This window comes from Vipera ursinii, assembly GCF_947247035.1.
Source record: "Vipera ursinii genome assembly, chromosome: 1".
In the NCBI taxonomy this organism is placed as follows: domain Eukaryota; kingdom Metazoa; phylum Chordata; class Lepidosauria; order Squamata; family Viperidae; genus Vipera; species Vipera ursinii.
In genome coordinates this window covers 87,209,563-87,222,613 of record NC_139512.1, presented here as the reverse complement: position 1 = coordinate 87,222,613, position 13,051 = coordinate 87,209,563, and the positions used below count along the sequence as shown (strand labels likewise).

The 13,051-nt window shown below is 38.8% G+C and overlaps 1 protein-coding gene across 1 annotated transcript in view; it reads right to left on the bottom strand.

Moving 5' to 3' along the window:
* The window catches only part of NAV2 (neuron navigator 2), a 189,360-nt gene extending 184,100 nt beyond the window's left edge, over nucleotides 1-5,260 (bottom strand). Inside the window, exons 1-2 of the mRNA XM_083355147.1 lie at nucleotides 5,244-5,260; nucleotides 2,898-2,966 (exon numbers count right to left, since the gene is read on the bottom strand). Coding sequence (XP_083211273.1) covers nucleotides 2,898-2,966; nucleotides 5,244-5,254 — 80 coding nt within the window. The 5' untranslated portion in view covers nucleotides 5,255-5,260. The remainder of the gene's footprint in view (nucleotides 1-2,897; nucleotides 2,967-5,243) is intronic.
* Between the last annotated feature and the right edge of the window lie 7,791 nt (nucleotides 5,261-13,051).

Genomic DNA, 13,051 nt, shown 5'->3' with positions numbered 1-13,051 from the left:
TAGAGAGTGACCAGGAAGTAGAGAGGAGAGAAAAGGGAGCCAAAAAGAAAGGTCAGCCTTAGAAAATGCATGCACATGCTTTCAAAGCTTACTGACAACATATTCAAACACAAATCAACATCTTTAGCTCTCTGCTTTTGTGGCTACTGAATCAGAATATAAGTCTTGCTTTTTCTAAGGATGAGGTCTTCTGTTTTCAGATGCTTCTGAAGAAGCAGACCAAAGTAAGCAGATTAAGACAACCATTAGAGAATTGTACGTGGCAGTCATCACAAATGCACACATAAACAGCTTTTGATAGAGAAAGAGACCTAAACAAAAACTGTAAGGGTGGAGTCAGAACAGACTTAGAAGGAAAGTAACCAAAAAGAAAGTATGATTTCACTTTGCATGCTTTGGTGGGACTGGCATTGACTAGAGAAAGGGCCATTCATGCAGAGCTAGCATTGGAGAGAACAGATTTAACACCAAACTTATATCAATCCATATCTGCCCATTATGTTTGCTTGGTATCCGAGAACACTTCTCCCATATCTCCTTCTAACCACATGAAATGGAATAAAACTACACAGACATTCCTTCTCAAGAACCCAGACATGGACAATTTCAAAAGATAGATTTACAGGTAGAAGCACTGTCCAGTTTTGTTCAAAATATCTCTTAAGTTTTCTCTCTTGCTGTGGTTGCATTTGAGTATCTATCTATCTATCTATCTATCTATCTATCTATCTATCTATCTATCTATCTATCTATCTATCTTCTATCTGCTTACCTACCTACCTACCTACCTACCATCTATAGCTGTCTAATTCTTAATCTCACATTATGTCCAATTTGACTGTAATTGAAGATCTTTTGTACTTACAGACTAGACAAATGTAATGGTGGTGAAACAAGAGTGATGGAATGGGCATTTTACTGTAAAATATAGCTATTTTCTGCACCAAAGAGTGAATAGGTAGCTGAGAGGCAGGCAGATAAATTACAGAACAGAAGTAATATCTTGCAGTCTGTGGTCAAAAAAGGCATAGCATAATGTTGCATTCCAAAATTCAGATTTATGGGGCATTTCTCTTAAAGTTTATCACAAGAACTTTAATCTGTGATAAATAACATAGGCATTTCTAAAGATTAGAGAAAAATGAATGGACTGAAAACCTTATTACTCATTGCCAGGCAGATTAGAAATTTGCTATTATAAGACATTGAGAAAAAAAGATGACATGTATGCCACTGTGTTCCATCACTTGACACAGGAGATACACTCACTGCTATTTGTTAGTGTTGAGAACTAATTGGAGTTTAAATGCAATCAAGAGTAATTAGAAAGAAAGTTAAAACAGGAGGAAGGGTGGAATTAACAATTTTCTTTCTTTTTCTAGCACAGAAAATTGACAGCATTTACTTTGTCATTTAAGACCCTTCAGGTATAAATAGCAATAGCACTTAGACTTATATACAGTCTCAAAGCGCTTGATAGCCCCCTCTGAGCAGTTTACAGAGTCAGCATATTGCCCCCAACAATTTGGGTCCTCATTTTACTGACCTTGGAAGGATGGAAGGCTGAGTCAACCTTGAGCCGGTCAGGATCAAACTCCTGGCAGTAGGCAAAACCTGCAAAACTGCATTCTAACCATCAGAGCTAGATGATATATAGAAGGCATGAGATGACTTTGACATTGCCTCCATATATTTGTGCTCTTGTGAAAGCAATTGTAATGCTAACATCTAGCTGTGTGGGAGGAGCTGCACATACATAAAAACTTCTATGTGTTTGGGATCCCCTGGACCTGAGAGTATGGAAGCATGCATTGTGCTTTGGCAGTTCAGGTACCCATATCCAAGAAGATCCCCCAAAAGTATCTGATGTTGGGACTGGCACTAGTAGTGTGCCCTATTCCATTTTAATAAGCTGAAACAAAAATATGATTCAGATTTGACATAGAATGTTACATTACTGTTATGTACTAGAAATCCTCCAAGGTCCTTTTCAACCCTATGATGAGTAGAGTAGAGTAGAGTAGAGTAGAGTAGAGTAGAGTAGAATAGAATAGAATAGAATAGAATAGAATAGAATAGAATAGAATAGAATAGAATAGAATAGAATAGAATAGAATAGAATAACAGAGTTGGAAGGGACCTTGGAGGTCTTCTAGTCCACCCCCCTGCTTAGTCAGGAAACCTATGCCATTTCGGACAAATGGCTGTCCAGTCTCTTCTTAAAAACCTGCAGTGTTGGAGCATTCACAACTTCTGGAGGCAGGTTGTTCCACTGATTGATTGTTCTAACTGTCAGGAAGTTTCTCCTTAGTTCTAGGTTGTTTCTCTCCTTGATTAGTTTCCATCCATTGCTTCTTCTTGTCCTGCCTTCAGGCGCTTTGGAGAATAGCTTGACTCCCTTTTCTTTGCGGCAGCCCCTGAGATGCATGCCTCCATACAGTGTGCAGGCTCAGGCCCACCAGCCACAAGAGCCTTTCTTTTCATACAAAAGCACTCCTGCCCTAAACAGGCTTTGCATCAGTCTCAACTGATTGTGTCATTCTTCACAAATATTCCTTTTACAGGATAGTTTCATTTCTCATCTTAATTAGATCTGTTCATCTTTAAGCTATAGTAGTAATAAATCTGGATATATTACATTTATTATTATATCTTATTTTCTGATATAAAGATCAATATAAACCAAATGGCTACTAGAACGCCTTTACTTAGAGGAAGTAGTAAGTGACTAAGTAAGACACTAATCAGTCAGCTAATAAAAAAAGAGTTCTCTCAGGTTATTCATAATATTTGTTTTAAAATCAACAGGTAAAGCATTGGTGAGGCCTGAAACATGCAGAATGGAACTGTTGCAAATGGGGTTATCCATGCTTTACATTAGAGGAAGAAACGCTAACCTAGAATTCTTTTTCTGACCGAGAGTGAATCGGATGATTTTGCTTTGAGATGAGTCCCTGGGTGATGCACTGTACAATAAGAAAGGAAAAAAAATTGATAAGATGTAAGTGAGTAAAGAAGAAATATTAATATAGAAAGCCTCTGAACTAAAAGGTATGGAAAAATAATTTATCCAGATGTTTTCAAAGGAGAAAATAATGTTGCTCACCCCAGTCAAATGTCTAGACATGATACCTACTAAAAAAGTGTATGTACCAAAGCAATGACAGTAAAGAGTTAGAGTGTGCACATTTATATCACAATCAAATAAGCTTTTTGAAAAACTTCACAAGTGAATTTGTATTGTAAAAATAAATGGTAAAACCCCCATAGGATGATATGATGAGGCATGCCAGTACATTTTGGTGCTGATCAGAATTTATTATTATTATTATTGTGATAAATACCAAATTTCACCACATGAGGGTGCCTGCTAAAGACAGCTTCATGAAACGGAATTGAAGAAATCCACATCATGTAAAAAATAAAGAAAGCAATGGTAAAATTCAATGTGTATGATCCTCATATTTACACACACACAAACTTTTAGCTCAGGTTCATTTTGTTACTGACAAAGATAGATATTGTGCTATGCTGAAAATAATGCTAACTGTATTTCTTGTAGGAAAGTAAGTTTTTCTTATATATAAAAATACTTTGAATGTTTCAGAGGGAGGTAAATTGAAAAAGACTGCCCCCAGCCTCCGTATTACAAGTGCAAAAGCATCAGGATCCTGTTCTTAAAAGATTCACCACTGTTTTGCAGTTAAACAGACAAGTATCCCCATGTTGTATATTTCCCCATCTCCTGCAAAACTAATAGCTGTTTATAGTGAAGGGCTTTCAATGAGGAATCAGCATAGGGCTAAGCATTCTTCCTTCTATCCTGGCAACTGCTTTAAAGCATGAAAAACAAATTGGGAAATCCAATCATCTCCAGTCACTGGAAGATCCAATTACCTGACTGTAATGACAGCAGAATAAAGCACACGCAGTTGTGTAAAGAATTAAAGAAGGAATTCTCTTGTTAGTAACCACAACCATAGTGGACTTTGCATATACTCATTCCAGCCCAATTAAGGAATACATATTTCTGGAAAGCAATTTTTGCACCTAGTCCCATGACTGGAATCTCAGGCATATGTGGCTTTTGTGCATACAGGTCTTTCCCCTGCAACCCAGTTGCCAAGAGTGCACAAATGGAGTCCAGTTGCAAAACAATAATGGCATAATCAGCTGTTCAGAGGGCAGGCCTGAAATACTGTACAGTTCTCCCCATTGCTAAAAAGCTGAACAATGTGATCAGAGTTTTCTATCTTCTAGTGTGTTTGTGTGTGTGTGTGTGTGTGTGTGTGTGTGTGTGTGTGTGCGCACGTGCGTGTGTACACACACACACACACAATACAAAATTGATCTGGTTTTCAAACCGACTGCCAGGATCAGAAACCCATGTATTATTGACATAGTGTCTATGAGCAAAATAGCATTGAATGTTCCTTCAGAGTTTTTGAAATCCATAGAACTACATTATTATTTAAAAAAAAATTCCACAACTTTAAAAAAAATGAAAAGAACAAAATGAAAATGGTAACAATGGCCGGAAGTTTACGAAATCACCCTAGGTCAAGAACTTTGGTAATTTTGAGTGACACCTCATAAATCTCATATAATAAAAAAGAATATTTGTGCTCTCTCATGCTGAGATTTTTAATCACCCTTTTAAGATTTCTATCAGTCAGGAAAGGCGTAGTAGTAATTACAGGTGATACTCATGTTTAAACTTGTGACAATGCTGAACTTATGATTGGTCCTTGAAGTTCTGGCCACTGCAGCATCTCCACAGTTACATGACAGCAATCCAAGCCCTTCAGAATGAACTTTGTTTTCCAACTGTCACAGTATCTCATGGTAACGTGATAATGATTTGTGATCTTCCCTGTCATTTTCAAATGGGGTAGCCGGCAGGAAGTTGGACATTACAGTCATGTGAGGTTTGCTTAAGAACCCACATGGTCTTCCCTTAATGATAGTAACTGAGAACTGCTGCTGTTAAGCAGTGCAGTCATGTGACATTGTGCTTTATAACTGCATTATTTAGCAATGGAACGTCTAGTCCCAATGACTGTTGTTAAGTGAAGACTGCTTGTACATGATCTCATAAGACAATGGCCAGAGCTTGAAAAAAAATGGCCGATCCCTGTCCTTCTTACAAGGTGCATCTGCTCTAGGCAGAAATATATTGAAATAACCTGCTGTGAAATGCTTTGGAAAAGTGATGGCTGAGGGAGATGAAAAAGCCCACTCACCTGGACTGCATTTCTGGTTGTGCTTTTAACTGAAGCTGTGCTGCTTGCTGGAGGTGTTGGCACTGAGTCTGAGGTGAAGCTGGCACCAGTGGTTGTGGTTGTATCTGCTGGTCAGGTAGTCCCACCTGGCTGGGGGACGGAGAGCTTGCTTGCTGGGATGAGGTGGGTGGTTGCTGGGATGGAGAGTGCTCTGAATGTTGCTTTGGGGACTGCTGTTGCTGCTGCTTATAACGCGATAGGCTAAAGAAAAGGCCCAAGATGGCCTTTAAATTCCCATTCCTGATCTCTGAAAGGCAATTTAAAAAGAAGCATTTATATCATGAAATTGCATGATGACCCAGCTGAACAAATGTTTTGCTAAATTTCAACTTTCTTTATTCAGCTCAGGCTCCTTGAAGATCCAATTGATCAAAATAGAGAATCCTTACAGGAACAAAATCCTCCAAAGAATTTAATATATATTCTTTTTAGATAGAGGGAGATATAAATTGCTAAGCTTGTAAGCCGCCCTGAGTCTTCGGAGAAGGGCGGGATATAAATGGAATTAAAATAAAATAAATAAAAAATAAATAAATTGGTCTTTGTGGCCATAGTCCTCCAGACAACTTCAGTTCAGGGCCAGAGCAAATAATTGTATATTGAATGAAATAGTTACAGGAAGATCTGATAAAATATCCTGGTAAGAAATAATAAACTGCCATTCAAATTATTGTCCCTTTTTTGTTTCCTTTGACACTTTTGTTTGGATTATTTGTTTTTCCTAATTTACAGAATATTCTGGAGAACAAATGCCCTGGCCTACTGAAGGCTATATCCAGGACCACTGTAGAATTAAGGTCCCCATATATACAGAAAACAAATAAACGTAAATATCAAGAAACTGTCTCTCATCTTTGCATACATTGTATTTATTTCATGCAAAATGAAACTGGCAATTGGCAAGGCTTGGTGTATCTCAGCAACAGAAGTGGGTCAGCCAGTGTGACCTTTTCATGCATACTTTCAACATGTGAGAGGGGTCATGTAAACTTCTAATACTCTGGGACTTGACTGTACAGCAAAATACCATTAAGAACAAATGCAATTAAAAGCTTCAGTAGCTTGATGCTTCAGAGGTCTTACCAATAAAGCTGATACCTGGGAAAAGCAAACCGTCATTGGACTTGGTTATGTGTTGGCATATGCTTATTTTGAACTCTACAAATGTATTTCTTCTTATCTCAGGAGAATGACTGAGGTAATTCACCTGGCATCTTGCAACTGGACTTTGTATACAGAGGGATCATCAAGCCTAGTCTGAATTACTTCCTCTTACTACCTCCTTCTCCCTTTTAGGGCTGTTTAAGTACACAGACTCCAACTTTCAATCCTGTGAGTCTATAACCTAGTCATTTCCATTCCAACCACAAAAAAGGATTTGGGTGGTGGTTGTTTTTTAAGCTGAAAACAAAATACTGCCAGATGTCACCGTTTTTAAGGCACAGAGAGTTTCTTTTCAGTCTGGAGTTTGGAAACTTCCATGCTGTGAAGTTCCTTTGGTTGCTTCGATTTCCTTTGCGCTATTATTACGTTTTAATATTTGTTTTCCTCTCAAGATGTAAAATCACTCAGCTCTCAAGTGAGACAAAAGGAAGACAGTGCAGAAAGCTGACAAGAAGGAGGTGGAGCAACTTGAACGTAAAGGCTTTGTTCAAAAATCTCTGCAAGTATCTTTATGCCATTCGACATTTAACCCCAAACAGAATTTTTCCTACAAGCCAATCAACCGTGAGTCATTAGATTCTGAGAATATAAAGAGAGGTATTAATCAGGCTTTACTGGAAGTACTTAATCATTCTAAAAAATGATGAACCTCATAACCTATTCAGAGAAACACAGAAGCCTGTATCTGGTCATTCTAGGTTACCTTGATTGTACATTTGAGAATCCAGTGCTATCTGCCATGTCTGCTCACTTAATATTCCTTCTTTGTGCATAAATACAATCAAGCAGAGAATGGAAGACAGCTAGAAAAACAGTATAATTATCTCGCTGGCAAATGAAGCTGGGATTTCCCCCAGTAATCATAGAGTTAATACTCAGAGCCAAGGAATTCTGTTGGCAGGCTACAAACTGGGTGCCACAACTGAAAAAAGAAAATCTGTCAGCTGGGAGGACTTTTCTGGGTTGTGAATCTTCATAAGCGTTCTGGCAGCTGACACGTACAAACGTTCTTTCAAATTCACTTGGGCTCAAGAGGCAGTGTGAACTCAATGGTAGGGTGGCTGCTTTTGTTGTCAAGGTAACTGTGCTACGTAGTCTGGAAAGAAAAACTGCACGGTTTGGAGAGAGACCCACAGCTCATGCAACCTGTCTCACAGATAAATAATCAAGGAAAAAAAATATAGTCTCACCTTGATTTCCATCGAGAAAGGCATACAGTGGCAGATTTAACTGCCATTTAATTGAAGGGTTTTCTTTTAAACTGATTTCCGTTTACAAATAGGCAAGTGAAAGTAAAAGTTCAGCTTAGAACTGAGATAAACATGCAAATGCTTTTCAGTGCCAGACCAATCATCCTTTGAACACACAAAGCAGTGTGGAAAAACAAAAGTAGGGATGCTCACAACGTGGTAAAAGCCAGAAAATTTTACATAAGAGTATTTCGTTAAGCAGAACCAAACCAACCAATTGAAGTAAAGCAAAGCATGAATTAAATTACCTGTGAAATAAAATGTATTTTTGGACCTAGATCACAGGTCTGCAACCCGTGGCTCCGGAGCCGCATGCGGCTCTTTCAGCCGTCTCCTGCGGCTCCCAGTCCTGTGCCATGTGCAGTCCAAAAAATAAATAAAAAGTGGGACTAAAAAAGTTCAATCAATTCAAATATGCAGGGGAGGTGCATATCTCGCCTTGGCTCCACTCTTCAGTCAAACCTTGTTCTGCGCATGCGCGCATGTATGCGCATATGCAAACATTTTTGCGGCTCCCAGTTTTTCCTTTTGTGAGGGAACCGGTTCCGAGTGGCTCTTTCACTGTTTCAGGTTGCTGACCCCTGACCTAGATTATCCATGTCAGTGTAAACACCCATTAATTTTGTCAAGGTAACATGGCATTGCATTTACAAATTTAGCCTAATAATATACCTATTAGTAAAACTATCAGAAATAGACCTATATTAGATCCCAACAGATGTGAAAGTATTTTTTTATATGAAGAAAGGAGAAAAGGAAGCAGGAACTCTTCCCTGGTATAAATAAAATGAAGAAAACAATGAAAGGACAGAAGTAGAATGAAGATGGAAGAGAGTGAATTTATGCCATTCTAATTAATATGCATTCCAATAAGTTCAAAAGCCCACTTGTTAATATCCAGCCATCTTATCCAGAAAGAAAGAATGGATGGGCCAAAGCTCAGGGGTATAGCACAAAGTAGATGTGTAAATAGGTAAGGTAAAGATTCCCCCGCACATGCGTGCTAGTCGTTTCCGACTCTAGGGGCCGGTGCTCATCTCCGTTTCAAAGCCGAAGAGCCAGCGTTTGTCCGAGGACATCTCCGTGGTCATGTGGCCGGCATGACTAGACGCCAAAGGCGCATGGAACGCTGTTACCTTCCCACCGTAGTGGTCCCTATTTTTCTACTTGCATTTTTACGTGCTTTCAAACTGCTAGGTTGGCAGAAGCTGGGACGAGTAACAGGCGCTCTGTTTAATTCTGGCATCCCAGGTGAAGCTGGGAAACACTATGTTGTGAAGTCTTAGACTACTTCCAGTTGTTATCCTTGTTCACCACAGAAGATAATACTGAGCTGAATGAAAGGTAATTCAACCATTGCTTATTATATTTCTGTTACTTTTTCTACAAACATTTCTTACATGGCTTTCTAGTCATTTTTTTTCCTTATGCAATATTTTCCCCCTTTTGGGCTTTTCATTGTGAAATATTCCATCTAAGAATTTTTCATTGTCACCATCTCAAAATCATCACCCTCTTGTATTGCCCTGACATGTGACCGTTCTCTCTAAATATTTATATCTCAAGATCTATAATGAATTTCTTGCATTTACCTCCAAAGCCTTTTAGATTTTTTTTATTATCATACCGAAATTGGATTTGAGCGGTGTGCCTGTTCAAAATCTTTCTCTAATCCAAACTTGAAGCTTTGAACCCAAGCTTTAGAAGAAATGACATGAATACATAGTATTCCCATGTTTACTTAAACCTTCATCATGCTTTCCTCCTCCTTTTCCCTGTGATGAATGTTGAAATTTTAATCCCTTAGGGCATGAACAGCTTGCTATTATTATATAACACACTGATAGTGAAGGTAATTAATAGCTATTATGACTTATAGTATATTATTATCATTACTAAGATTTGCTAGTGTTAATCAGCCTAGGCCAGATTTCTTTCTATTTCATTTATTTTATGCCTGTTGAAAGTCACATTTGCAGACAGAAAATTACCCACAGATTAATAAAATTCACTTTGAAAGTAGTCTTACCTTCTGCAGATAGTCCCTGTATGTTTATTCCTTTGGCAGCCAGAAAACTCAGGCACACGTCTATGTTTTCAATCTTAAAAGATGAGGGGTAGGAGAGGAAATATTTTTTAAAACTGTGCTGTAACCAACTTGTATTTTTGTTCAATAGTATACAAGAAATTAACCGGCTATGAAATGTTCACGTTGAAAACAGAATTCTATTTGCATAATAGATTCCTTATCTCAGTTATTGCTCTCCTGTATTTACCAACGTTGGTCTTGAAAATTCAACCAGTTCTTTGACCAGAGATGGAGAGAAAACAAGGACACTAGGACAGGGGTCCCCAACCCCTAGTCCATGGACCGGCGTGCCAGAAACCGGGCCACGCAAACAAGCCAAGTCCCATCCGTGGGATGCAGGCAGCACATGAAACCATGCCCCTCCGGTCCGTGGAAAAATGTCTCTCCACAGAACAGGTTCCTGGTGCCCCAAAGGTTGGGGGGCACTGCAGTAGGAGGTAGAGCAAGAATCCCACCTGCTGATAGCAATCCCTTCTTAGAAATACTCTTGGATTTTGCTTATTGGCTAAATATGCTTAACATTTTGTTACTATATATCCTTTTTAATTCCAAGAAACTCCAGTAAGCACAATGTTTCGTGACTAATGCATAGTTCATTGCTTACTTTTTTGTGGATTGACATTTTTGTTTTATGTTACTTATGCTGGAATTAAAATCCATGTGTAAAGCTTCTTGTGAGTCGAATTAACCACTATAGCTAAGATTTTGATTTTTTGATAATTTTCATGATATGAGAACAATTACTTAGCATGCAAAGAACTTTTTCACAAACATTCCTAGCAGTGCCCTAGCAGCAGTACCAGGGTAGAAGCATAACTTTCCAGTGTTTTATATCATCTTTCTTGAAATTAAACAGTAACCTTGAAATTGTTTGATACAAAAATACCATTTATCTGAAATTAAAAGCCAAGTAAAAATTTGTAAAGGTTATAAAAGTTAAAAAAATACCTGAAACAAAATCCAGAGCTTGTTTAATCATACAATTGAACAATTATTTACTCCTCAATTGTTTTCTAAAAAGCAAATTATTATTTCTCAGTTTGGTTTTCATTTATATCTAAGATGAACAGCCTCAAATGGGTTATATAAAACTTTAGAATTGCCTTCATGAAAAAGGCAATAGATTGTTTCTACCTACTCCTCACAGTGAACCGTGAAAGACTCTTTTCCCATTTATTATTTTGCTTTAGAAAGGCATAACACTTCTAACACCAGGCTTCATTAAAATGATTCTGATATAAGGTTTAACATTGTATGAAATAACTGCAACATAAAATTAATGACCAAAAGAATGAAATAGAATTCACTCAACAGTCTTCTTTGACTGACCATCCAAACGTAGCCAGAACTATAGTAACACTGCTTCTACCACCATATAAATAAGTGAGACTCTGACTGGTGAGAACAAGTGATGACAGGCTACAATAATATAATTCAATCTACAATGAAGCTCATTCACTAGAACTAGCTGTTTATGTCCCATAATATGATCAGAATCAAATATAAATATATCCAAGCCAATTTCTTAAAAATCTGAAACTGAACATCTGTTACCTTATCTAGAACTTTTTTTTTAAACTGGGAAGATTGGAAAACATCAATTTTAGAGGTATGTAACAAATGGAAAATATTTCTTGTTTCAAACCTGAAACAACCACCATATATTGGAAGCTCTGCCCAACCATTTTTGTTCAACTATGATTAGGCAGAAAGAAAAGTTTGGTTCAGCCAAAACCAAATATAGAGGGATTCTACAGCAGCGGTCTCCAACACTTCTGGCTGGGGGGGGAAGGGGATGGTTCCACATGAGCAGTGGACGAGTGCATGCACACAGCATTACTCGCAGAAGCAGCGGTCATACACGTGCGCCACTCGCACAAGTGGAGATGAGCATGTGCTCACCCACCACTTCCATGGCCCGGTTCTGAATGCTCTGCAACCTGGTAGTTGGGATAGTTGGTTGGGGACCTCTGTCCCAGAGTGATTCGTACAGTGGGAGCAGGGCAAGGCTATTATGCTTCATCCCTCTCTTCCATGGTATCAAACTCACCATGTCACGCGATGTATCATGGCTTTTTTTTTGCATTGCTGGAGCTGGGGTAGGCGTGGCCTCCAGATGATGCAACTGGCCCGCAGGCCAGCAGTTTGACACCCCTGCTGTACATGGCTTGTTAACTGGCTTGTCCACCTACCATCTTCTCAATTGCCATCTACTTCCCCCTCCCAGCCACTGTCACCAATGTCACAATTCATTATATTTCACAAACTCTGCACATTTTCCTTGTATCCCCTCAGTGATTGCTGCCACTAGTGATAACTATACATGCTACTGCTTAGGAAACGCTTCAGCCATTGCTTTTCCTCAGTCTTCCCTCCCCAAACTATCTCTACTGAGAACGATTATATTTTAACCTACATGGGGAAGAATCCTGTTTTATTCAGGGTATTAAGAAGAGACTGGACAGCCATTTGTCTGAAATGGTATAGGGTTTCCTGCCTGAGCAGGGCATTGGACTAGATGACCTCCAAGGTCCCTTCCAACTTTACTATTATGATTATGATTACATATGGGTGCATACTTCAGTTCATACCACCCCACCAACTCTTTCATACAAGAGCACTTCATACACAGAATGTTTTGTGCCCTCTTTGAATCTATAACATTCTTCCATAAATCTGTGGAGATTCTCAGTCATCTAGGTCATGGTTTTCCCAAAGGTGCTTTTTCAAGAGGCAACTGGACTTTTGGCTCTGAAGAAGCTGAAGAAGCTTCTTGGATGAGAAGCGAAACTTCTTCAAAGAAAAACAAGAAAGTCCAGTTGCCTCTTGAAAAAGCACCTTTGGGATATTCCATAAGCCACCCAGCCTTTTCCTAAACACCACTGACAAGCTTCTCTTATTCTTATGAAGTTTTCTTAACGTTCAATCAGGATATTTTTTTTGTGTGTGTAACTTGAGGCAGTTATTTCATGCCTGATATTCTAAAACAGGGGTGTCAAACTGCCGGCCCACGGGCCGGATGCGTCATGCCAAAACCGTGCCCACCCCAGCTCCGGCAATGGGGGAAAAGTCGTGATACATTGCGACACGTCACGTGACATTGCAAGTTTGACACCACTGTTCTAAAACAATAGAGAACAGGTGTTTTCTCTCTTTTGCATAGCACCTCTCTATGTACTTCAAAAGTGTTACACTCACCTTTTCTCAATGCTATTTATAGCCAGTTCCTCAGTCCCCTGATCTTTTTTATTACCTTCTTTGAAAAT